The sequence below is a fragment of the Adiantum capillus-veneris genome, chromosome 19 (assembly GCF_014529385.1).
Source record: "Adiantum capillus-veneris isolate H3 chromosome 19, ASM1452938v2, whole genome shotgun sequence".
NCBI classification, from domain to species: domain Eukaryota; kingdom Viridiplantae; phylum Streptophyta; class Polypodiopsida; order Polypodiales; family Pteridaceae; genus Adiantum; species Adiantum capillus-veneris.
Window position 1 is genome coordinate 48,090,973 of NC_140949.1, and position 27,275 is coordinate 48,118,247.

At 44.3% G+C, this 27,275-nt stretch overlaps 2 protein-coding genes across 13 annotated transcripts in view; both read right to left on the minus strand.

The window, feature by feature from the left end:
* The window catches only part of LOC147433966 (microtubule-associated protein 70-1-like), an 89,381-nt gene that overhangs the window by 26,330 nt on the left and 35,776 nt on the right, over positions 1-27,275 (minus strand). The gene's annotated exons all lie outside the window — the stretch shown is intronic.
* On the minus strand, positions 16,842-17,342 carry LOC147433967 (uncharacterized). Its single transcript, XM_086489947.1, has one exon. It carries the CDS (start codon positions 17,262-17,264, stop codon positions 16,848-16,850), a length of 417 nt encoding a protein of 138 aa, XP_086346073.1. The 5' UTR covers positions 17,265-17,342; the 3' UTR covers positions 16,842-16,847.

The following is a 27,275-nucleotide window of genomic DNA, read 5'->3' on the forward strand; positions in this document are numbered from 1 at the left end:
TTGTGACATTTGTCATTTCATTTTTGTCATTGTTGTCATCTTGTTACTCTGACTCTGACTTTGTATCAGATCCACCACATTGTAACTTTCTGGTCTCATAGGTCACTTTGGCCTTTTGAAGACGTTAATATAACATTTCATTTCTCTCTCTCTCTCTCTCTCTCTCTCTCTCTCTCTCTCTCTTTCTCTCTCTCTCATTGGTCAGATACTGACATCCTCACATCAGCTCGAGATTGAGACTGGTAGATTTAGAGGGATACCAGCAGACAACAGGATATGCCGCTTATGCAAGTTAGAGCCAGAGACAGAGCTACATTACATATGTCATTGCACAGTGTACTATGAGATACGGGGCCGTTTCCATTGCTCATTCAAAGAGGGTTTCGGTCCTTTCTCTAGGGTCATGAGTTATGAGGATCAGAGATGTCTTGGGCTATATCTACTTGAGTTACAAAGATATAGAGACACTTTACTGGGGAGAGATAGAGAGGGACAGTCCCACAGACACATTACAGATTTCTTTTCACTAGATATGGGACAGCCAGAGGAGCAGTCATCATTGCAGAGCTCGGCCCACACTCATTCAGCCACTACCGGCACTCTCATCGACCGAGCATTGGAGCTACGGAGATCAAGACGACCACAATCGAGGAGAGGGGCTACACAGCATCGACGGAGACTACAGTAGAGGATTCAAGCCATACTCTCTCGATATCCAGAGTGCAGATGAGGATGGATTCTAGTAGTGGTATATAGTTCTTTTGTACCCAAACATGGTATTAAATTCACCATTTTGTAACAGATTGGTCTCATAGGTCTTTTGGCCTTTTAACATTTCATTTCATTTTCATCTCTCTCTCTCTCTCTCTCTCTCTCTCTCTCTCTCTCTCTCTCTCTCTCTCTCTCTCATTCTTAGATGTCCTATCTCTTATCTACGACAATGACGTCTTTTCTGTACAATTGCCTTGTATATGTGTGCGACATTGTGTAACAGGACGGCACCACGTCCCAACTAAAAAGAACAGGCTTTTAGCACTTCAAAACAACTAAACAAAAAGAGAGACTCCACACGAGACGTGGCGTGACAGAGTTCCACTCCCAGACTATACTGGCCCCAAACCCTAGAGCCCTTTCGGTATTTCTTTATATTGCTTTCACAAGGTACAAGCTCTTGGAACTCCTCTTGAAAGAAGTGTAATCGTTCACAATTAGACCTGCAAAACTCAATCAAGTTAGTCCAAAAATCCAAGGGTCAATCAGTTTTCTTTATCTTCTGGCATAGCAACGTTCGCCATCACACCCAGGCCGCGATGATCTTTAAAAGGGTGTCTTGATGCACTAATATTACATACCCATGCAATCTCACCTAACATGGAGTAGATATGGTTAGCACATCACGATGGAACACAATGATTATAGATGCAAGTACAAAACATAGAGATATTAACTCGCTGATCAACACTCTCCCTGAGAATCAAGGTTCTACGCCATGAGAAATTTAAAGGCCACACTTCCCCATGAATACTCCCCGAGGTTCCCGGCCGTGAGATCGAGAGGCCTGATACAACCAAACACACCCTAGATTGCAACCTGCGTCCATTGGAGGTTCCATATACAACTAAACGATCCCCGGACCACAGCCTGTGCTGTTTAGAGGTTCCACAACACTCACATGAATACTCCTCCCAGGAAAAGCCTGAGCCATGATATATTCAAACATCTTTAATCACATTCTTCTCTTTAATACCCCTCCCAACCCATTGTCCGAGCCATGAGTGATCCAAAGGTTTTCCCAAATCATTGAAACCAACATCAAAACTGGAATCAAGCAATCTCAATCGGCACCAATACAAGTTCAAAACAGATAAATTCCATTTCAAAAAAATTCCAAACAATATTCTCAAACAAAGTTCAAAGTAATTAAATACAAAGCAAAACTAAAATCATTCTGAGTTTGTCTCCATCAATCGAACTTTAAGGATGACAAGATTATCCTTTCGCACCAAATTGATGGTACGGTTCCCGACTTGGATGGTAGCATCGTTCTGGTTGTGCCAAGGCATGCCCAAAAGAGCGTCGTAATGCCCTAACTTCATGATGTGAAAGTCTACCTTTTCATGGTACCCTTGAATGGTGACTGAAAGAGTACCAGTGAGTAATACAACTTTTTGAGTTTGCCCTATGGCTAGCTCCGCTTCAAGTTCTCCAACAAATTGATTATATTTAAAGTCCATCTTCTTGAGGAACTCTCGATGAATGAAATTCTCGATGGTTGCTTCGTCGAAGAAGATAAGTGCTTTGAAGCCATTAATCTTTACATGTGCTTTGCACAATTCTTTGGAACTAGGGGGAGAGAGAGAGATGCCATAAAATATCGGGAACACGTTCCACCGTAGTTTTAGCTTTCTTAGCAAGAGGTTGCTCTGGAGGCTTATCCCCTTTTTTAGGACATGCATAGGAGTTGTGTCCCATCTCGAAACATTCAAGCATCTGCCTTCTTGCAGTAGAATTTCTCGTTGGTGAGGTGTCAAACGAAGTCTTGCAAGTTGAGTCAAGAGAATTCATATGTTGTGGGATTCTGAGTATTAGTTGGAAGATCTTTTGTAACAAATTCTAATCTTCCTTTCATAAGCTTGTAACTGACCGTAGCATGGTCCATAAGCTCTTGCATAGTAGGAACTTGTTTAGACAAACAATATTCTTGGAGCAATGATGGCAATCCAATGGTATAGCCTTCGCACTTGTCCTCCAAGGTTATCAGCTTGAAGAAAGACACCGGCAGCGTGCAGGTAAACATCTAGGAACCTTTAGTTGTGGTCTCTGTGGCACATTTTCATGTTACCCCATTCTGCTAGAAGCTCTACTTCAAAGAGGGATGTTATGTGGCTCCGATCAAAAAATATTCAAGAAAGCTTGCCAAGTCCTTGGAGCATGCGGCTTGGTGGCTATAGAACTTCACCACTACATAGCATTATCTTTGAGAAAATTGGCAACTCGAGAAATCTTTGATTCTTTAGTGTAGTTCCTCAGGGCATAGATGTTTTCAAACTGTTGTAGGAACTATAAGGCTTTCTTTCTATCTTTCATGCATGAAAAGGTGGAAAATTTTACTATAGATTCCCCATCCTTGAAGTTCTTGGGCAGATGTAGTGCAAAGCCAGGATATGGATAGTAGGGGTAGGCATACACACTCCAATCGTTGTATCCAGGTGGCAGTGGTGGCAACGGCAATGAGGCCGTTGCACAAGGTAGACATCCAATGGTTGCACCATAATTCTGAAAACTCACTGATCGGAATAGAGGACTTAGTAGGTTGTCAGTTAAGAAGCCCTTGTGCTTTCTAGTGCTGGAGGAGGAAGAACAATCCGAGGCAACATGTAGTTTGGAAACTATTGAAAGCTATGCAAAATCGGGAGGCTATGCTAGGATGCCTCGAGATTATGTCGCGGAGTTCATCGAGGGGAACTGTACATACTCTGTTGAATTTAGAGATATGATTTCAAAAAAGCACATGTTTGGAGCTCTAATACCAGTGTTACTAGACGACACCACCTGCCAATTGAAAAGAACAGATTGGAATAGACTTTTAGCACTTCAAAGCAATTGAACAGAAAGAGAGAGAATCCACACGACACAAAATGGCGGAGTTCCACTCCCAAACGGCACATGTCCCAAACCCTGTTACCTCTTTCGGTATTTCTTTATATGGATTTCACAAGATACAAGCTTTGGGAACTCTACTCTGCTTCTCCCTGCGTTAGAATGCCAGAGAGAGAGCCCACACAGCATATTTAAAGGCCCCTCGCCTATCCAAAAGCACTGCATCCAAAAGCATCAGGTCCAAAAGCTCACGCCTAGAGACTTGTCCATACAGGAGCAGCCAGATCCGCAATTCACGGGCCAGTCCGTATAGGTCAACCATGTCATCAACTCTTACGCTCTTTGTCTTCTGCTGGCTGTTTTTAGATTTTAGGCCCCTCGGTCGATGCCTGTAAGCTGGGCACAGTTAGGATTTTTAAACCTGACCCTCTTTGGGTTTTAGACCCCTCCGCCATCTTCAATGAGTTGGTAGGGTCTTCTTCTTCTTCTTCTTTTCTTAGGGTTTAGGCCCCTTGGCCGAGATCTGCAAGTTCACTAGGGTTAGGATCAAGGAGTCGTAACCCCCTTTGTCTTCAGTGGTTGACAGGACAGCAGTTTGTGACACATTGCAGGAGTCGAGGTGTCCACCAGGTTGAAGGCGAGTCCGTGTCTTCATCGCATCTTCCACTGTGTATTTTGACAAGATATTAGAGCCTTCGTGTCTCGGTCACCTTGGCTGCTCGGCATATGCTGATCCAGTGGCATATTGGACTTGATTGGGAGAGAAGAAGCTTGCTGTTTTTTTCCTGTGTTTTCTCCAATTCAGGGCGGGTATATGAAGGCTATGGATCCTCATCTATGACTTCTGCGTCTTCTACCCTTGTTTACCCCAGTCTCTCGTCATTGAGGTAAATCTTGTGGAGGATTCATGATGTGGAGCATTGTTGGATTGCTTCCGTTTTCCTAGTTGGAGGATTGTTGTCATGGCTCTTGCAAGGGGAGCAAGCACGTAGCTTTCAGATCCAAAGGGGAATATATTTTTCGGCTTTCTTCTTCAGAGAGAAAAGTGTTTGGACAGCAGTGGGATCTTCTTCAACACCTGTGGAGTGGGCTCCTATGGTTGTGTTTCTTCAAAGAGATGGTTTGCACGATTGTTTTGTCTTCTGCAATTCCACTTTTATCTTGGAGTTGTCGAGGGAGTTCTCTCTCAAAGGACTTCATGCAGGCTGATATGGAGTTCCAACACATACCAATGTGGAGTTTTGACCTATCTTCCAAGACTGGTAGCGGGTTGATGACTCAATTGCACCTTTGTACCAGGTTGCGGATCTTGGAGTTTTGACCCGTCTTCCAAAGAGTGGTAGCAGGTTGATGACTAAGTTGCACCTTTGTACCAGGTTGCGGATCTTGGATGACAGAGGGGGATTACTTTCCTCTTGGAAGCAATGGATGTATTTTGATTTTTTTCTTTTCCATCCGAGGATGAAAGTTCTCAGTTCCAGCATTAGTTGCTCTTGTCCATCCAATATGCAGCAGACCCGGTCCATGTTTTGGCACACGTGTTGGAATTGGCTTTGGAAATTGGTAGGCGGAGGGGGATTTTTTATATCTCCGATACCACTTCTTGTATCATCATCCGACTTCAAAGGATGAGGCCTAGAGGTGGAGCATGTGGTGCCAAATGCTTAAGAGACTACGGCAATAGTTTGAGGAGGTATGTGCTGGAGTGTTAACTACAGCATCTCCATGTTCTCTCTTCACCGAGGGTAGTGTGACCCTACCCATATTGGCCACAACAGTGCCCTTTTGCAAACTTGTTAGCATCAACCGGTTTGCAATTGCTTATGGGTAGTATTCTTGATGTTCGACCTCAGATTTGCCGAGATCCTTTGGGTGACAAGTTTGCACGCAATGCCGGAAATTGGTGGGGACATCTAGTTCCTACTTCCGCAATCAACAACATATGAAGGCTCCTCCTGTACATCCCTTTGGAGAGCTCCAGCCTTGGGGCAGCCACGTGGGTTAAAATTGGCCTTGCCCTACCTTACCTGCATATCATATAAAGGTGATCCACATGGTCACCACTCATGTCATAAGTCAATACCCAATACCAGCACCCTCAGGCACGATGCAGAGCCTCTAGAGGTTTTCCTCAGCCCTTCAACCCTGGCGTTTTTATCACCAAGCACCCATCACCTGCAGATCATCCCTTAGTGTTTTCAGCCAGCCACAAAAACCGAATAGCATTTCCAGCCTGTAGTAGATCAACACCGCACCAGAATTCAGCCCTCATTCAGCACCAGCATTTTCAGTTTCAGCCCCAGCTCCATAGCGTTTTTGCATCATTAGATCAGCCTTGGAAAGTTCAGCCCATATCATCATCAACACCCTCGAAATTGGCATTAACAGATCACCCTCATCAAATTGCAGATCCAGATCCAGTTTCCTAGCGTTTTCCATTTTCAGCCCTTAGCCTCTCAAATCCAAGCATCCATAGTCAGAGCCCATCATCATCTCAATATCTAGATCCATTGTATCAACATTTGTGCAATCTAAAGCAAATACGTCGTTGGCAATTGAGGGGGGCCCTTGGAGAGGGGTTTGGGACCCCATCTGGTGTTAGTCTTCTTTCTCTATCACTCACAAAACCTTCACTCACAGTAGCATTCTCTCCTCTCTCTAGTCTATTACACATTTCTCTCATTAAGTAAAAGGAACCTTATATACGCTCATCCTCAGTTATTCCCTTAAATCACTTATCGTTGCACCTTACATCCAGAAGCTTTGGTTGAGCAGCCTCCTCTGTATGTCACCTAGTGGCCTCATTGCATCAACCCACACTTTCATATATATACCTAGATGAATCCAGGATATACCCATATTCACCCTTGAAGGAAAGTGCAAGGTATAGCCTCATGGTAGTCACCCACGAGACAATATAACCATCAGCTCCATCATGCATAGTATTGACTAAATACCACGACATCCCCACTAACGTCGTCAGTGCCCAATAGTGGGTGTAGAACTAGGTACAAACATATGTTCCCAAACACAACACACACCACACGCACACACACATGAGCATACATCAACACAAAGTTCAGCGTGCTGAGTTTCTGTCATGACTCCGGAGATCAAGGGCAGACTCAGCCATAATGAAGCCTAGCACTAAGATTAGCGTTAAATTGGAAAAATTAGCACACTTTCATAATTTTACTCCGCCACCAAGTAACACATCTTATTCATATTCCATACCTTGTTACAGTGTTCTTGGATCCAGGAAGATGACTGCAAATGATAGTACACTTTCTTTGCAGATATCGAACCAATCGAAGAACCAACGTAGAGCCAATCGCAAATTTGATTGTCTTCAACCAGCGGCAGGACGGGAGATATAGAATCGACCAACTTCTTAATGGTGTCCCACATGCGCCTGTAGTGTAACCCAAGTCCGAAGGTAAGAGCAGCCTGTCTGAAGGAGAGCACCCGTACTTCAGCGTCTATCACATCTGTTATCCTGTCAATACCTTTGTGGGAGAGAAAGTAAGCCTGTCTAGGAGAGCGTTGAACAAGAGTCTGAGCAAAAACTCTACTCCAATGCAAACTCTCCAATCGAAGTGAATTTCCATAGGGGTCATCTCTACCATTCCACAACAATTCCCTCGTGACCAACTTCCAATCTGCTGTAACAGACTTGGACACTCCAAGTCAAGAATCTACCGCGAGAACACCAAATAACCACTTCAAAACAGTTCACACTTCACAATTTATTTGACACTGGCCCGACGAAGTTCCGTGCCTAGAGATATTGGCCCCAAAGACTGGCGCCCCTTCTGGTATTTCTTTTTGTATTGATCTGAGTTCAAGTACAAGAGTGCGGGCAGGCGCTCACACTCAGCCTCTGCGTCCAGATGCTCTGAGTTGTGACAACTTGTGAGAGGCCCACCCGCATATTTAAAGAGTACAAGGGATGCCAAAAGCAGAGTCCCAAAAGCTGATAAAAATCAAAAGCTATTTCTCTCTCTTAGGCTTTAATAAAAATAAAGCCAAAAAGTTCTCTGTCTCTCTTTAATAAAATAAAGCAAAACTCTGTGTGTGTGTGTGCTGTTTACGTAGAAAAAGCAAAGAGGCTGGATTGCGTGGCCCAAAAGCTGCCCATGCTTTTTGCATAGAGCTGAAAATCTGCCACTGCCACGTCAGCAGTACAGGTCCATACAGGGACGGTCACCAGGTAAATGTGGGAGTACCATCGGGGTGTGTGTGGATGTGTACTGGCATGCCACGTCACCGGTTTGTGACATACCCCCCTCTTGAAAGCATTGTAACCGCCCTCGATTACGCCTGCAAAACAAACAGAAGCCATAAACTGCCTTAGCAGACACTGATTGTTAGTACCTACGCACTAGGAACACACATCTAGCACATGTACCAATCGACAGTCACCTCACATGACATCACAGGACATTCAACATTCATTCGGATCTTAGACCATGATTTATCGGCAATGCAGTTAGCAATCGCATCTAGATCCACTCAGGACCTCATAGATGCCCGATTGACTAACCCCTATTGCAACAATGTCTATTCGAGATCATTTAGACCAAAATGCTGCAGTCATTTCGTCTATCAGTTCTTGCACTTAAAAACAAGTCAAGAACAAATCAATTTCATATTCAGGAATTCCATTTCATAAAGTCATACAACAGAATACTGTCAGCTCTCAGTAACCCTAAAGCTCAAAGAGACATCAGTGACTCTAGTATTCTAAAAATCAAGGCATCTGTTGCAAAGGAGCGGAGTAACTCCCCTCTTGTGCATCCCACTGCACCAGATCTGCGACTAAATTCTGGGTTCCATTTGGAATAGACTATGCTAAACAAAAAGCTTCAAGGTAAAGGTTCACAATCTAAGGAGTATCTGCTAGGTCCTCCTCCTCCATCCACTTCGCATCCAATGCAAGATAGTTCTTGAATTTAACCAAGAACCGGCTTTGCCAAAATCTGTTTGGGAACAAGGATCTCCTCGTTTTCCTCCACTCCGGGTTGCTTGTCGGGCTCCTCATCATCAGGCACATCACCCCTTGAAAGGTTTCAAGAGACTCACATGAAATGCATTGTGAATCCTCCAAGTGTCAAGCAGTTTTAGTTGGAAGGAGACATCATTGATCTTTTCGGAGATCTGGAAAGGTCCGTAGTATCTCATACCAAGCTTTGGAAAAAGCCTCTCCTTTCCCTTCTTCTTTCTTAGGCGTGCCTTCTCAAAACGTAAGAGCACCCATCCTCCTTCAATTTCAAATCACGACGATGGTGATCTGTTGCCTTTTTTTGTCGTTCTTGAGATTTCTGCAAAGCCTCGCGGACCTTGGCAAAAGCCGTGTCTAAGTCGCGCGTATACTCATCAGCTTCAAAAATCTTATCTTTCGTGCTTAGGAAGGGTGGAACCTTTGCAACACCTTCAACAATCTCAAATGGCACTTTCCCCGTCAAAGAGTGTATCGTGTTATTGTAGGAAAATTCCACCAAAGGTAGATACTTTTCCCATTGAGTCTTCTAATCTGAGATATAAGACTTCAATAAATCTAAAACCACTGAATTGGCAATCTCAGATTGTAAAGATGACGAGAATTGCAACCGCGTGCCAATGTTTTCCCAAATTGCCTTCCAAGACAAACTCCTAAATCTGGGGTCCTTGTCGGAGACAATCGTCTCGGGCATGCCATGTAATCTGAAAATCTGAGCCACAAACAGTCTCGCTAAGTGATCCGGCTTGACTGTTTTCTTCACTGGAATGAACTGAGCCTGCTTGCTGAATCTGTCAATAACAGTCCAGATACCATCGTGACCACTCTGTGTATCAAAAATGAAATCCATTGCAATACTTTCCCAGGGGCGGGTGGGTATGGGCAAAGGCTGTAACAATCCCTATGCTTTATGCCTGTCAAACTTGACCTTCTGGCATACCAAGCAAGTGCACACAAACTCGTCCACATCCTTCTTGTGTCTCGGCCAAAAGAAGTATCTCTCTACCCCTTTCATGGTGGTAGCAATGCCGCGATGACCCGCAAAAGGCGGACAGTGGCATTCAGTCATAACCTTTTCCCTCAACGACTGTGTAACGCACAACATGGTTTTCCTCATCAAGTAGCCATCCCGAATGGAATATCCCGCTACTGTCTCCCCATCCCGTATCCGTGTGAAAGCGTCTGCAAAATCCGGATCTATGGCATACTGGTAGACCATATCCTCGAAGCTCCTATGATGTATCGTGGAAACAGCCAGATCCAACGGCTTCCGAGACAAAGCATCTGCCACCAAATTCTTCTGTCCCTGCACATAGACAATCTGGAAGTGAAACTGTGACAAGATGTTCGCCTACTGCATCTGCTTTTCCGATAGCTGCTACTGTGACAAGAAGTAGCGCAAACTTTGATGGTCTGTAAAGACAATAAAATCCGCTCCGAGTAGGTAGTGCCGCCACTGAGTAAGAGCATGGATAACCGCCAAAAGCTCTTTCTCATAAATTTGTGCTATCAATTCTGGCCTTGAGAACAATTGGCTCTCGTAAGCAATGACATGGCCTTCTTGCATTAAGACCGCACCCAGACTACGACCAAAAGCATCACAATATACTTCAAATGACTTCTTCAAGTCCAGCAAAGTCAAAACTAGTCCCGTAGTCAATTTCTCTTTCAAAGTCTGAAAGGCAGTTACCTCTATGGGTCCCCACGAGAAAGGGACTCCTTTCTGTGTCAAGATATGCGAAGGGGAAACAACCTCTGCAAACTTTCTAATGAACCGCTTGTAGTACGAACACAATCCCAAGAAGCTTCTAACTTCATGGACATTCTTCAAGTCGGGCCAATCACGGATAGTCTCTATCTTGGTCAGATCCATTTGCACTCCTGCTGCTGACACAATGTGTCCCAAAAAGTGTATCTCTGGTAGGAAAAATTCACTTTTCTTCGCATTAATCACTAACTTGTGATCTCGTAATGCCTGAAAGACCTGAAGCAGATGATCTCTATGTTCTGCCTCATTCTTGGAGAAAACAATGATATCATCAAAGAAAGTGCCAACAAATAGCCTGTACTCTCGAAAAATCCTGTCCATCATTCGGTTAAATGTCGCACGAGCATTGGTCAAGCCAAAAGGCATCACCAAAAACTCAAATAACCCAAAAGTCGTCCGAAAGGCTGTCTTGTAGACGTCTCTCGACGCGATTCGGATCTGATGATATCCACTCTTCAAATCAATCCTGCTAAAGCAGGAGGATCCCTGTAATTTGTCGAGTATATCATCGATCCTACGAATCGGAAATCTGTTCTTGATGGTGATTTTGTTGAGAGCTTTATAATTGATGCACATTCTCCAAGATCCGTCTTTCTTCAAAACCAACAACAGTGGAGAGAAATACGGTGAAGTACTAGGCTGAACAAGACCCTTTTCCAAGAGGTCTTTCACTTGGTTCATAATCTCTTCGTTCTGTGCTCGACTCACATGGTAAGGTGGCCGGTTCGGTGGCGTGCTTCCAGAAATCAGATCAATAGTATGATCTTCAGGACGAGCGGGTGGTAACTAGCCTGGCAGGCCCTCTGAGAAGCAATCAACATGAGAGGAGAAATTCTTGGCGTTCTTTATCAAGTTCAGACATATTTGTCCTATCCTCATCACTCAATTCTTTCATAAAAACGAGTAAACAAATAGATTGGATTTTATTAACTTTGAAATGGCCGAAGCCGATGCAATAGGGACAGACTTGTCCTTAAGTTTAATGTCAAGTACAATGGTTCTGTCCTTCCTCTATAGTCAATGTCGCTTTTCTCGCCCGATAGTCGCCCACGGCGTTGTTCTTGTGGTACCAGGGAATTCCGAAGAGAACATCACTACCTTCCAAAGGCATTATGTAAAAGTCCTAACGCCCCAAATACCCCTGACAATGCAACCGAAGTTTGCCAATGACAGGTGTAATGGCTACGTCCCGGCCGGGTGCCGCTAGAACTGCCTCCGCAAGTGGTCCCATCCGATCGGGAGTGATCTCGAGCCGTGCCGAGCTTCTTGGTCTTTACTTTGCCCCAAGCTCGGCAAAGTTCTGTACTCTCATCCAACGTGCTGGGATCGGTACCCACGCAATCTGGAACCAATCCTGTTTTCATCTTGCCTTTTCTTCCACGTTCCTCAGCTGCTCTCGAACTCTCAGGCCTTCCTTGTCGTTCTGTTCTTTTTGTGCCTTTTTCGGGCACTTCGCAGAGATATGTCCAGTTTCCCCGCACCCAAAGCACTTCCCTTCCTTGATAAAGCGAGCCCGCTCCTGAGGAGTAAGCTTGGGTCGTGCATCCTTCTTTCCTGGATTGCTCTTCCTCTTTCTACTTTCATTTGTCGAAGTCTGTTCAGCTCTTTGTGTCATGATCTCATCGGTGGGGTAGGTCAAACTGCCAGAGTGAATGGCAAAACCCCGTTTCGCATGACTCATCAACTCCTGAATAAAAGCTGACTTTTGTTCCAAGCAGTGATCTCGGATCTCTGTAGGTAGACCCAAGGTAAACCGCTCAATTTGTTCCTTGAATGAGATCTTCTTAAATGAAGAGGCAGGTAGAAAAGAGCTCCAGAATCTCTCGCAATAAGCGTCCACTGTATCCTTCTTGGTCATCCGAAGATGGTTCCAAGCAGTTCGTATATCACGTTCATACTCTCGAGTCGGCCAAGAAGAAATAAAAAGCCTCTTGAATTTCAGCCATTTAACTGGCGCAGTCTTGCTTAATAGAAGCGTGGACCACCAAGTTCGAGCATTCCCCTTAAAGTAAGAGGCAGCTCTCCAAATCTTAGAGTGCTCTGAGTAACGTCCTACTGCGAAAGCGATGTCAAACTGCTGTACAAAAGACAAAGCCTTCGAAGCATCTCTATATCCCGAAAACGTGTCAAATTTAATTGACTGTCCACCTTCCTTAAACTCTCGGATTTTCTTGCTTTTGTCTTCCAGAAAGTCATACTGGTTGGCTTTATAAAATTCTTCTTCTTTGCATAAAAGTTGCCGTCGTCAGAGTCTGAACTGTCTGTAGACAAGTCCTCTGTAGAACTATCACTCGCGGGGCGAGATTTAGACGTCTTTGGCTTTTTCTTGCCCTTTCTGAAGCGGTGCTTTTTGCTTCGCTTTTTGCCTTTTCGGTCTTCTTCGCTCGATTCAGATGAGCTAGAAGAACTATCAGAAGAAGCAGAAGCAGAAGAACTGGGTACTCCTTCAAATCAAACACGCTTCTTCTGCTTTCTTGCATTTTCAAAAGTAGACTGACGACCCAAATACCCGGGAAGCCAGCGCCTTTCTTCTGCTTTTTGCCGTGCTTTTTAGCTTTGTTATGCGCATTAAAAAGCTGAGCAATTCGTGCATCAACCGCCTCTTCTAATTCCTTCTCTGAATACTTCTTAGGAGTAGAAGGTTTCTTGAGAGCGGGTTTTGGGATGGTTTTGTGGTTTTCTGCCACTACGTGTGCACCTTCTCCAAAGAGGTCTTGCTCATAGATTTTGCCATTTTCAGGTCCTTGGCAAAATTAAGCATTATCTTTGTTACGTCACCGATCAATCGTTGACGCTCCATCTCTCGACACCCCGCTTGAGTAGGCCGAGGCGGGCCATACTCCTTGCCTGAATCTTCGTTGTGATCCCTTCCCGCATCTCCGGATGCCGAGGGAGTCGACTGATCTTTGCCTGAAGCCATAGGTGCCGTGGAAAAAAAAATTTGGGATCGTATTTCCCGTAGAAGAGAAATCGGCTGTGCTCTGATACCATTGTAACAGACTTGGACACTCCAAGTCAAGAATCAACCGCTATAGCACCAAATAACCACTTCAAAACAGTTCACAGTTCACAATTTATTCGACACTGGCCCGACGAAGTTCCGTGCCTAGAGATATTGGCCCCAAAGACTGGCACCCCTTTCGGTATTTCTTTTTGTATTGATCTGAGTTCCAAGTACAAGAGTGCGGGCAGGCGCTCACACTCAGAATTTGCGTCCAGATGCTCTGAGTTGTGAGAGGCCAACCCGCATATTTAAAGAGTACAAGGGATGCCAAAAGCAGAGCCCCAAAAGCTGATAAAAATCAAAAGCTATTTCTCTCTCTCTTAGGCTTTAATAAAAATAAAGCCAAAAAGTTCTCTGTCTCTCTCTTTAATAAAATAAAGCAGAACTCTGTGTGTGTGTGTGTGTGTGTGTGTGCGCGCGCGCGCGCGTGCTGTTTTACGTAGAAAAAGCAAAGAGGCTGGATTGCATGGCCCAAAAGCTGCCCATGCTTTTTGCGTAGAGCTGAAAATCTGCCGCTGCAACGTCAGCAGTACAAGGACAACCACCAGGCAAATGTGGGAGTACCATCGGGGTGTGTGTGGATGTGTACTGGCATGCCACGTCACCGGTTTGTGACATCTACCACTAGACTGGAAGCAAAGGGACATCCCGGAATTGAAGCTTCAACTTTACCAAAAACCACATCCCAATACAACGGCTGCCAATGGCCGAAAGCTGACGTGGAAACCGCATGAGAGCACAAAAACGCAAACATCTGCGTCCAAGGCTGTTTTTGCTCAACCGGCACCAACAACAAAGTAGCCTTCCTTGTTGTAATATGAGAACACAAATGAAGGATATTTAGACCACCACAACGTTTTGGAGTACAAAGCTTATCCATCGCAAGCAATCGCAAGCCTTTTTTGTGAGAGGAAGTGGACCAGAAGTGCTTCAGAATCCGAGACATAAAATCCCGAAGAGGACGGGGTGGCCAATGCAACAAAAGCAAGAAAATTGCATGTATGCCACCAAAATAGACTGCACTATTTTCTATTTTGAGTCTTACATGGAGTGGCTAGGTAGATAATTTCCAATAATGCAATTTACACCTCAATTTATTCTCAACCCATTGCAACAACTTTGTATTGTTAATCGACCAAGCCAACGGATAACCAAATGCCTTACAATTTGATCAAACTTCACTATCTCACCTGGCCATAACATAGTATATCAATCCATTTGATGCAAGGGCAACAATTTAGATTTGCGAAAATTCACTTGCAGACCTGCCGCCAACCCATAAATACGTAGTGCTTCCATAACACAACGAACGTCCTCAGGTTGATTTCTAGGCCAGAACATGGAGTCATCCCCATACGCTTGTGCCACAAAATGATCATGAGCTGGCAGTTGCAATCCATGTAGCCAACCTGATGCTGTTAAGGAGTCCAGATACAACAACAGAGGATGTGTAGCAATAGCATACAACATGGCACTCAAAGGGCATCCTTGCCTGACCGATCGACCAAGATCCCATAACCGAGTCAGCTTACTATCAAGAATTCCGACAGATTGATTGTTTTCATAAAGGAAATAGACTACCTGACGCATCCTGGGTCCAAAGCCGTCATGATCTGAGCAATGAAGTCCCAATGAACAGTGTCAAATGCTTTCTCTATATCAATCTGCATGATAAGCACATCTTGTCCAGTGTATTTTGCATACTCAATTCCAATAAAAGCGTTAGCAATATTATCAATAATTTTCCTGCGAGGAATAAATCCATACTGAGCCGGATGTATGCCGGAAAACAAATGATCAGCAACACGAATAGCTCTCATTTTTGACAACAATTTGTAAACGACTGGCATACGCGTTACTGGACGCCAATGTGAGAAGTATTCACACAATGCTTGCTTAGGCAACAATTTCACTAGTCCTTTCCACAATTGCGGCAAAGATTGCGTGGTCCATGTATGATTTATCATGAAAAGGAGAGGCTGCGTAAGGAATTCCCAAAAGCGAAGGAAAAATTCAACCGTAAGCTCGTCCCATCCAGGCAATTTCCAACGACCAATATGCAACAAACTGCCGTGCAACTCGTCCTCAGTAAAACTGGCCTCAAGGGTAGCCACATCATTCATTGTCAATATAGGATGTACATAAGACAATAATAACTGTCTAGCTTGCAAAACCTCAGTCAAGGGAGCCTTAGGCTTGGCAAAAACTCGTTGAAAATGATCCACCATTGAGTCTGCCAATTGACCTTTCTTGGTCGTCCATTGCCTAGCCTCGTCTTTAACCCTTTTGATAGAGGCATATGTCCTCGAATGATGCAAATGCTTAAAGAACTGTTTTGATGAACAACCTTTATCCATAAAAGCGTATTGCCTAGATCTAATTTTTCATTTTACAAGTTTTCTCTTATCATTATGCATCAACGAGGTTTTAGCTGAGCATAATTCCTCTTGTTCTGAATCAGTAAGCCTTCTAGTATCTGCAAGACTTCCCAATGCTTGATAGGTCTCCTTATCTTCCTGCACTTTATTTCTCAACTCGTACATGTACCACGAACCATAATCCTTTATGACTGCCTGGATGTGCATGACAAAACGATAACAGGCCACATCCACATCAATAAACATATGAGAGATAAGCGGAGGAATTACCGCTTCAATCAAAGTTTGAAATGCTCTATGTGAACGATATGCATTATTAATATACAACAACCGCTTACGAAGGAGCGGGAAATCTACATCTAATGCCTCAAAATAGGCCCATAGCCAAAGAGGAAAATGATCGAATAAGGTAAAAGAAAGATCAATCCTCATATCACATGTAAACATATCATATTGCGGACTGTCCAGTGCATACCAGCCATCCAATCGTGCTCTATATCTAGAGTGAGCATTATGAGTAAATGTATAACCCCGCTCTGAAGAGTGCGTACTGGCCCATAGATCCAAGACACGAGTATTGCTCACCATGGCATCCCAAGAAGAACATTCAGAGCTTAACATATGCGAGTGACTAGTTGTGTTGTCCATGTTTGCAGGTGCATTATTAAAATCCCCGCACCAAAAAGCATGTGAATGCCTGGGGTATTTGACCAATTGTTGCCAAAGATGGCTTCTTTGTGCCGAGGCATTATAAGCATAAATACCAACAAATTCCAGAATATTCCCTTGGACAAGACGTTGAACCACCATCCAACGGCCCGCCGGATCATTATGAGCTGAAACCAGCTGCCATTCATGATGCACCATCATCAAAACACCCGAGAAAGCACCCGTACCAACGTAAGCACTCTAGAATCCCGCATAATACGAAGATTGCCCTACAAATCATGCTGATTATGCTCTTGTAATACCACTATATCTGCTTTATTTGTATGTACATAATGCCGTGGTTGCACAATCCACGCACATTATATGTAAAGCATCTAAGAGGAGAGTGCATTTGTACAGTATTTACAAGCGAAGCATGAAGCACTATCCTCAAGTGGTATTGCCCATAGGCACATCCGCTTCCATACTAACAGTCAATAAAGCGGACTGCATATGCGTTCCTTGGTGGGGATTCTGATGCAAAGGCAACGACCCAGATGTTGAACCAAGTAGAGCATCTTTATATGAGTGTACCACTCTGTCCCACGCTTCAACTAGCGATTTGTGATCATGAGATATAGATGTGGAAGGTCTACCACTTCTCGCATCCAAAGCAGACACATAATTTCTTGAAACAGGCGAAACATGAGGCTTAACTGGCTTCTTTGAAGTTTGCCAACCATCTGTAGAATCTGATATTTTGGCTTTACCTTTGGTATCTGCCTTTGCAGCAGGATGCACATTAGGCATGCTTTTATTTTGATCTTTTCCCTGTTTGGCTTGCATGCTTCCATTAGCATCCCCCATCTTTGGTCTCACAAACGAAGAGGAGGGAGACGGAACATGGGTTCCAGACGTAGGAACAACATAGGGTGGGAGTTTCAACAAAGATTCTTGGCATTCAGACTGCATATGGCCAAATTTTCTACAACTGAAACATGCACTTGCAAATTTTTCCCATTTGAGTTTAAACAGCCTTTTGCCTACCATTGGATCACTAGAGTCAACCTTTATTCTTGACGGCGTCGGCTTATCCGTATCCCACAACACACAAAATCTATTGGAATTAGAATCCAAGTTTGGGGGGCATATCACTTTGCCCAACTGAACAGCTAGGAGAGGCAAGAAATGCTTCCAAGTTCGTGGAAATCCAACTATTTCCACCCAAAATGGGCACCTATGTCGTATCAAGCTCTGATAGTCTTTAGTAAGCGCCCATGGCAATACATGTGTCATTTGCATATTGAAAAACAAGGGCGACATTTCCAATAATTGCGAGCAAGCTTCCATGTCTGCCAATAACACCTCATAAAAACCATGGGCACTAGAATACACTCCTCGAACAGCTTGTCTTTTAAACAGGAAATCAACCCATTGACCTACGTCTTGTGCCGAGGGCATCTTGCCAAGGAAGAACAAAATGACCGCATTCAACGCATACTGTGCAACCGGATCCATAAGCTGCTGAACCGGAATAACCACTTCAGTAGCTGGCTGCTGACCTTCCCAAGCATTCGGAGCATCAACAAAATCCTCTGACAAACACTCTTTGATGATATTTGCAGCATCCATCGAGGAAAGATCCGCCTGCTTCCTACGCTCATATACAACTGCTTCTGCCATATCCAATCAAAACTGCACTTTCTAGAGCACACACTGGACTCGCACCCACTTCATATTTTGTTTTTTTTCAAGATTTCTAGGAAAGACTCTGCTGAACACACCCGAAAAAAAGAACCTCCTACTGAAAGTAAATACACACACACACCAACGGTCACTCACACTAGAATCTGACAGAAGGGCCACGTGCAGGTGAAAACTATCTTCAACCACCGGCACGCTGAGAAGGGCCTGCGCAGTGTTGGAGTTGCAAAGAGCAAAGTTGCGCGACAAACAAGTGGCAAAAGGATTCACTACACCCAAAACCAACCGTCACTGCCGATAAGGACACCACACACACAAACACACACTTTTTTTTTTGGTAAATCATGATTTAATTTACAAGTGGGAAACCTCAAAGTGAGGAAAATCCACAATAAACAAGTACAAAAAACGGAGCATTGTGATGCTCCGAAAGCTGAAAACAATCAAAGAAAATATTGTCAGCTTCAAGAGAGAGATCTCCCACATCGTAAGCATAATGTAGGGCTTGTCCAAGCGAAAACTTGAAGTAAGAGAAAGGATCAATAAATTGCTTTTCGGAAGGTAGAGCAAGACCGTGTAAACGACCCGAAGAAGTGAGGGCCTTAAGACGTAACAACAAGGGTGCGAAGCAATTGCATAAAGCGAAGCACTGAGAGGACACCCTTGTCTGAATGAACGCCCTAGAGTCCAGGCACTTGTGATAGAACCACCCAACAGGCCTGCAGAAGTGCTCTGAGCATACAGGAGGAAGACCACCTACGAGCTTTTTGGCCCAAATCCTGACCTTTGCATTGTTTCTGCAATATAATCCCATAACATAGTATCAAAGGCCTTTATAATGTCAACCTGCATAACCAACACATCTTGCTAAGTGTATTTCGCATATTCCATGCCTATGATGACATTTGCCAAATTGTCAGTGTTGTCGGCGAGGTATGAAACCATATTGGGATTGATGAAGTCCTTGACGCAGGTATTCCTTAATACGGTTGACTATCATTTTGGCCATCAATTTGTAAACCACCGGCATAAGGGTGATGGGCCGCCAGTGGGAAATTTGATTACAAAAGACATGCTTTGGCAATAGCTTTAGCAGCCTCTCCTTCCAGAAAAGGGGTACATCCTGCTTCTCCTAGGCCATATTCATCATCACTAATAAAGGTTCCTTAAGGTAGTCCCAAAAGGAGAGAGAGAATTCAACAGTAAGCCCGTCCCAACCAGGAGATTCCCATCTACCCAAGTCTTGCAGACTTGCTTGCAACTCTTTCGCACTGTTTAACACAACCTCCAAATATTGCGCTTGTTGCACAGAGATGACGGGAGCAACATGTGACAGAAAAAGATAACGTGCCTGTCTAGCTTCTTGGATAAGATGGGGCGGTGCTTCGAAGATCTTTCCATAGTGAGCAACTAAAGCCTCTGCCAGCTGCTGCAAGGAAGATGTCCATTCTCGAGAGGAAAGCCTAACTCTTTCTATGTCTTGAGATTGACGAGAATGATGCAACTGCTTGTGTAACTAACTTGGACACTCCAAGTCAAGATTCTATCGCAACATAGCAAAGATTCACTTCAAAACAGCTCACAGTTCACAATTGATTCAACACCGGCCCGGCGGAGTTCCGTGCCAAGAGATATTGGCCCCAAAGACTAGCGCCCCTTTCGGTATTTCTTTTTGTATTAAATCTGTGCTCAAAGTACAAGGGAGTGGGAGGGTCTCACTCTCAGACTCTGCGTCCAGATGCTCTGCAGAGTGGGAGCCCTGCCTACCCTTCAAGGTTTACAAGGGATGCTAAAAGCAGAGCCCCAAAAGCTGCCATCTTTAAAAAAAAAAAAAAAGTTTTTCTTCTTCCAAACATGGCTTAGTAAAATAAAGCAACTCAAAGGCTTCTCCAATTTCAGCATTGCGTAGAAAAAGCAATTACGTAGGTTTTATTTCTCCCTTGCTTTTCTTCTCACGCAAAGCAGCCACGTCACCATCCGTAAAAAGCGGATTTCCGTACAAATTGCCATACAACCTGCCAACCTAATTTGCGGTGCATTTGGCGGGCTTGCTTTGTTCCGGGTGTGTGTGTGTGGGCGGGCTGCCACATCACTGGTTTTGACATACCCCCCTCTCGAAAGCATTGTAATTGCCCTCAATTACGCCTGCAAAACAGACAAAGGCCATGAACTGTCTTAGCAGACACTGACTGTTAGTACCGACACACTAGAAACACACATCTAGCACATGTACCAATTGACAGTCACATCACAGGACATCACATGAAAAATCACATTTAAAAATTCATTTGGATCTCAGACCATGATTAATCGGCAACGTATTTAGCAATCGCATCTAGATCCACTCGGGACCTCATAGATGCCCCATTGACTAATCCTTATTGCAACCATGTCTATCGAGATCTTTCAGACCGAAATGCTGTAGTCATTTCGTCTATCAGTTCCTGTACTTAAATAAGTCAAGAACAAGTCAGTATCATGTTTGGGAATTCTAGTTCATAAAGTCATACAATAGAATACTCTCAGCTCACAGTATCCCTGAAACTCAAAAGAGACATCAGTGACTTTAGTATCAAAATCGGGGCAATCTATTGACAAAGGAGTGGAGAGACTCCCCTCTTGTGCACACCCACTACACCAAATTCCGCCCAGCTGAGTTCGGGGTTCAATTTTGGAATAGATTATGCTAAACCAACTGCTTCAAGGTAAAGGTTCACAATCTGAGGAGTATCTGCCGCTCCATCCACTTCGCATCCAATGCAGGATAGTTCTTGAATTTAACCAAGAATCACCTTATTATTTTACCATTTACCTTTCTTTCTTTGTGTGCCAAAATCTGTTTTGGAACGAGTATCTCCTCGTTTTCCTCCACTTCGGGTTGCTCATCAGGCTCGCCATCATCGGGCACATCGCCTTTAAAAGGCTTCAAGAGACTCACATGAAAAGCACTGTGAATCCTCCAAGTATCGGGCAACTTCTGTTGAAAAGAGACATCATTTATCTTTTCGGAAATCTGGAAAGGTCATAGTATCTCATGCTAAGCTTTGGAAAAAAAAAGCTGCTCCTTTCTATCACGAGGACGTGGCAATTGCTAACTTGAGTTGTTGGTTTCTTTCCAATGATTTTTGTTTTACTTTTGGGACCCTCTTTTTGAAGTTGCAAATGGCCGGACATTGTATGGCCAGTGTGAAACGACCGACGGTCGAGAGTTTCACCCGCAGTCGGGAAGGGCAGGTCACCACGAGTTGGTCGGGCCAATCGGCACTGGAATCCGAGCAGTAAAAGGTGTCTAGGCTCAATTCAAAGTCATTTAGGCCCCTCGCGACACTTATAAGTTGGTGGGTACTAGAAAATTAACTCAAAAGAGACATATGTCAGATTTGCATGAAGAGGGGACGCCCAATTTGAGAGGGGAGGCTGATTTTTGTTCATTAGGAGTGCTACAGTGTGTGTGAGTAGTGGGTGCAGGTGATCACAGCTTTAATGGAAAGCTTGCCTTCTTTCTTGCTCTATGTAGCGCGACGACTTACTCTCGCACATCTCTCTCTCCCCTTTGCACATATGGTAATGCCCCACTAGTTGGGCTTCTCAGATGACCATGTACAGTTCTGGGGTTTTTATACACGTATGGCAAGGCAAGAGCCTTCTGTACAGGAACCGGATTAGCTAATTGCTAATCCCCTTCTGGTACGCACAGTATCATCGCCGAGGAATGCGAAAACGGAGAGTTTTCTCGCGTGAAAACTCGTCCGATTTGAAAGGAAACTGTCCCATTGTGTGCGGGAGCACCTGAGACACGCCTACGAGACACGCGTAGGCGTGCTTGCCCCGCTTGAAACGGTCCAAAACAGAGAATTACAGCCTGCTGTGTTTTCTGCAGGTTTAGGGTTTCGCACCTAAACTGCAAAGGAATTGCCAGGGGAGCCTTAGAAAGGCCTTGGGATGCGTGTAGAGGGCAGTAGGCACCTAACAGTGGCAAAACAAAAAATTACAGCATGCTGAAATTGACCTGTAGTTCACTGGAAAGCTTCCATACCGCAAGGGAAAGTGTCCTGGACGTGTACTTTTGACCTACAGGGATATTTGCGCCGTTATGTTGGCGAAATTGGATCAAAAACCTGCAATTACAGCCATGGACAGGTTTGGACAGCTTGGTGAGGTTTGGAAAGCGCTCGGATCGTTTATTTGCCACGGGAGCCTCGGGAAAGCATTGGGTGCTTGTACAGGAAAATTTAGAGAGATTTCCCGCGAGGAATCTCGTCTAATTCAAGGGGCAAGTGACCCTACAGGTGCGAGAGCTCGAGGGCTACCCAGAAAAGTGATCGGCAAGCGGATCGGAGCGCACAATGAGCTACAATTTCTCGCCAGGTTTTGCAAAGAGCTCTAAAGTGCGTGGAAAGTCAATGTTTGCTTGGAATTTTGTCCATGGAGACTTCTACTGTGGTTATGTTGCCAAAATCGGGTTGGAGTAGAGGAATTTCAGCACGATAAAAGTGGGACAGCTTGTAGAATTTACAGGTTTTTCTCAAGTATAATAAGATTAAAAAAATACAAAAAGCGGCGCCAGTCTGTGGGGCCAACAGGGTGTCGTTGTCTGCTTGGTAGCGCTCTAGCTGCCAGGCCGTGGTTTGTCTTGAAGTCAGTGGCATTCGGTTAGAACCTTTTTCCTTAACGGCTGTGTAACGCACATGGTTTTCTTCATTAAAGTAGCCATCCCGAATGAAATATCCCGCTACTACCTCCCCATTCCGTATCTAAGTGAAAATATCTCCAAAATCTGTATCTGTGGCATACTGATCCACCATATCCTCGAAGCTCCTATGATGTATCGCGGAAATAGCCAGAACCAACAGCTTCCGAGACAAAGCATCTGCCACCAAGTTCTTCTGTCCCTGAACATGGACAATCTGGAAGTGAAACTGTGACAAGATGTTCGCCCACCGCATCTGCTTTTCCGATAACTGCCTCTATGACAAGAAGTAGCATAAACTCTGGTTATCTGTGAAGACCGTAAAATCTGCTCCGAGTAGATAATGTCGCCACTGAGTAAGAGCATGGATAACTGCCAAAAGCTCTCTCATATATCTGAGCTGTCAATTTCCGGCCTTGAGAACAATCGGCTCTCGTAGGCAATGACATGGCCTTCTTGCATTAAGACCGCACCCAGACTACGACCACAAGCATCACAATATACTTCGAATGACTTCTGCAAATCCGGCTAAGTCAAAGCTAGTCCTGTAGTTAATTTCTCTTTCAATGTCTGAAAGGTGACTAGTCACCTCTGTGGGTCCCCACGAGAAAGGGACTCCTTTCTGTGTCAAGATATGCAAAGGGGAAGCAACCTCTACAAACTTTCTAATGAACCGCCGGTAGTACGAACATAAGCCCAAGAAGCTTGTACTTCATGGACATTCTTCAAATCGGGCCAATCACAAGGCTCGGCTCACACGGTGTGGTGGCCGTTTTCGTGGTGTGCTTTCAGGTATCAAATCAATGGTATGATCCTCAGGATGAGCTGATGGCAACTCGCCTGGCAGGCCCTTTGAAAAGCAATCGGCATGAGTGTGGAGAAAATCTTGGCATTCTTTTTCGAGGAGAGTAGAGGAGTAGGTCTAACATAGAAGAATTGCCGAGGGCTAGCTCCTTTCGGACTTCTTATGGCTCAATAATGGTAAAGCCGTAGGCAAGTCTAAAAAGACTCCATTATTAAGTCCAAAGCTTCCGAGGTGTGCACCATACCCCACATAGTGGGCTCAACAAAACCGATAATAGATCCCAGTTCCACTTACCCTAATATAATTAACAACATCAACCATTTATAGGCTACTTAAGGACCTCTCTTCTTAAGCAAGAAAAGAGAAACCAAATGCTCTGATTGGTCAATGTAATGGAATTAGCCTTTTAACTTGAATTGGAGCGGAAAGTGAATAACATATTGAGCATTCCTTTGTGAGTCGATGTAGAATGAAAAAGAGAGTGCTTGGATGGAGAGAGAGAGAGAGAGAGAGAGAGAGAGAGAGAGAGAGAGAGAGAGAGAGAGAGAGAGAGAACACTAACACATTACTTCATTAACATGGCATGAACAATACTTGTAAAAGAGAGTGAGAGTTTAGAGAAATTGACACCAATAGAGGACCGGATTAGTTGGAGCTGGTCCCCTCTCCAATAGGCATTTGTATTATAGATTCTTCCAAGACGGAAGACTTGTTTACAATACAACTGATTGTGTTCCTTGAGACCTTCTCGATGAGGTGAAGATGGTAAGCTTCACTCACCAAGCATTAGCATGGTAACTACAATAAACATGATTAGCATGAACTTGAAGAATGCCCAGCCTCAATCCCAAAACCTCAATCCCAAAACCTCAAACACCATGAAAGGTGAGGAGAGCTGGCAGGGAGTGAGGAAGAAGAGAGAAGTAGAAGTAGCTCTATGAGAAAGCAATAACCCCTTGCCCATAATCACTCATAGCTCTTGTAGCATAGCTTAGCATAGTGATAATGGAGATTAGAGAGATTGATAAGCAAGCATAAGCATTCTCTCGTGTGGATTTGGATCCATAGCCAAGAGCTTGTTGTATTAGGCACTCAACTTCTCAAGCTTGGAGAAGGAGATGGAGTTCTTGCTTCACAAGAGTGTGTGAAGAGAAGAATGAGAGAGAGAGAGAGAGAGAGCTCGTGGGATGCTCAAATGAGAGAGAGAGAGAGAGAGAGAGAGAGAGGTAGCTTGGTCAACCCCCTTCCCTAGTCTTTCCTTGAAACTCATTGGGCCATGTAGCCCTCTAGCCAATGAGAGCGTGGCTGCCTTTGGGGCAAGTTGGGTAGTCTCTTGACAAGTGTCCTTCTTTCCCTCTTGTGAGGTTAAGCTAGCACCCCCCTTGCTTAAGCACAACCCTTGCCTGCTTGAGCAGTGTGCCTCTACACCTGACATGTGGCCCCTTTCCTCTCATGAGAGTATGGACTCTTGGTAAGGTGCATACATGCTACTCATATCCCTCCTTTGTAGGGCTCGCCCCCTTCTTTGTGGCAAGTTATTTGAACTTGGTAAGCAGGCAGGCCCCCTACTTAAGCACAGCCCTTGCTTAAGCAAGCTGCCCCCTTGCCTGCTTGGACCTTAATTGCCTAAAGTTTAAAAATTAAAGACTATGTCCTAAGGCTTTTAGCACTTACCTTTGGAGGCTTTAATGAAGCCAACCCTAAGGTCTTTTGCTCCATTGGTTAGCCTTGCTCTTTGATAGACCATTTCTCATTTGGGCCCCTTTACCATTGGCCCCGTGTTGAAATAAATCTATGAGCACATCTATATCTTAACCCTTGTTCCCGTTTATTCTCCCACATTAAGTGATCAATTTAATATCAGAAAATCATTTCGGTTGGTTAGATATTAGATTTTATGACATTTTATTGAGAGCTCGTCTTTCTTTCATACCAACAACATCGGAGGGCAGAAAGGTGAAGTGCTAGGTTGGATACGACCCTTTTCCAGAAGTTCTTTTACCTGGTTCATTATTTCTTCATTTTGGGCTCGGTTAACTCGATAAGGTGTTCAATTCGATGGTGTACTTCTGGGAATCAAATCAATCGTATGGTCCTCAGGGCGAGGTGGAAGTAACTCGCCTCGTAGGCCTTCTGAGAAACAATCAGCTTGTGTGTGCAGAAATTCTTGTTGTTCCTTTTCTAATTCAGACATATTTGATTGTTGTTAATCATTCAGTTCTTTCAAGAAAATTGAGTAAACAAAAAGACTAAATTTTATAAAGCTGGAAATGGCCGAAGCCGATACAAGTGAAACGGACTCGCCCTTCAATTTTACATCAAGTACAATTTCTCTGTCCTTCTCATTCTTCAAAGTCGCTTTCCTCGTTCTATAATCAACCACTGCATTGTTCTTGTGGAACCAAGGAATTCCTAGGAGGACATCACACCCTTCCAAAGGCATGATGTAAAAGTCCTCATGCCCTGAATATCCCCGACAATGCAAACGAAGTTTGCCAATGATAGGTGTAATGGCAACATCCCGTCCAGGCGCCGCTAGAACAGCTTATGCCTGTGGTCCCATTTGATCGGGCGTGATTCCAAGTCAAGCCGCCAATTCGGGTGAAATGAAGTTGGCCTTGGCACCTCCGTGAAAGAAGATGAGGGCTTCTTGATCTCGTCCTTTGCCCCATGCGCAGCAAAGTTCTGTGCTTTCACCCATCCGATCAGGATGGGTGAAAGGATCAATCCCCACACAATCTGGTACCAGTCTTGCTTTCATCTTTCCTTTTCTGCCGCATTCTTCAACTGTTTTGGAACTCTCTAGCCTATCTTCTGATTGTCCTTTGTGTGCCTTTTTGGGGCACCGTGTGGTAATATGCCCTTGTTCTCCACAGCCAAAACATTTGCCTTCTTTGAGATACTTGGATTTCTGGTCCTCTGTCAAATGGGGACGAGTATCTTTCTTCTTATGAAACTTCTTTTTCCTTCTGTTGTCATTGGTCGAATTTTGTCCGGTCCTTGATGTCACATGTTGATCTGTTGGATAAGTTAAGTTACCCAAATGCATAGCTAACCCTTGCTTAGCATGTCCCATCAGTTGCTGGATGGATTCGGACTTCTGTAGTAGATAGTAATCTTGAATCTCCTTAGGGAGTCCACAACAAAACCGCTCGATTTGCTGCTTAAAACTGATCTTTTTGAAGGAAGAGGCAGGTAGAAAAGCATCCCAAAACCTTTCACAATATAGATCCAAAGTGTCTCCCTTGGTCATCCGAAGATAATTTCAAGTTGTAATCACATCGCGCTCGTACTCCTGAGTGAGCCAAGAGAAAATGAAAAGTCGCTTCAAGTTAAGCCACTTGGTCTGTGCTTCTTTTTGTAAGAGAAGAGTGGACCACCATGTCCGTGCGTTTCCTTTCAGATAAGATGCCGCCCGTCTAATCTTTGAGTGCTTTGAGTAGCGCTCTCCAGGAAAAGCTATGTCAAATTGCTGAATGAAGGCAAGGGCTTTGCATCTTTAAACCTTGAAAAGGTATCAAATTTGATTGCTTGTCCAACTTCCTTGAATTCTTTGGTCTTCTTATTCTTGTCTTCGAGAAAGTCGTATTGACTTGCTCTATAATGCTTCCTCTTTGAATAAAGCATTTGGTCCTCAGAGTCCGAACTCTCAGAAGAGGACGAATCCTCGTCAAAACTG

Excerpts from the sequence above, each read along its gene's own strand:
- LOC147433967 (XM_086489947.1), bottom strand. The coding sequence starts at position 17,264 with ATGGGGGATGCTAATGGAAGCATGCAAGCCAAACAGGGAAAAGATCAA.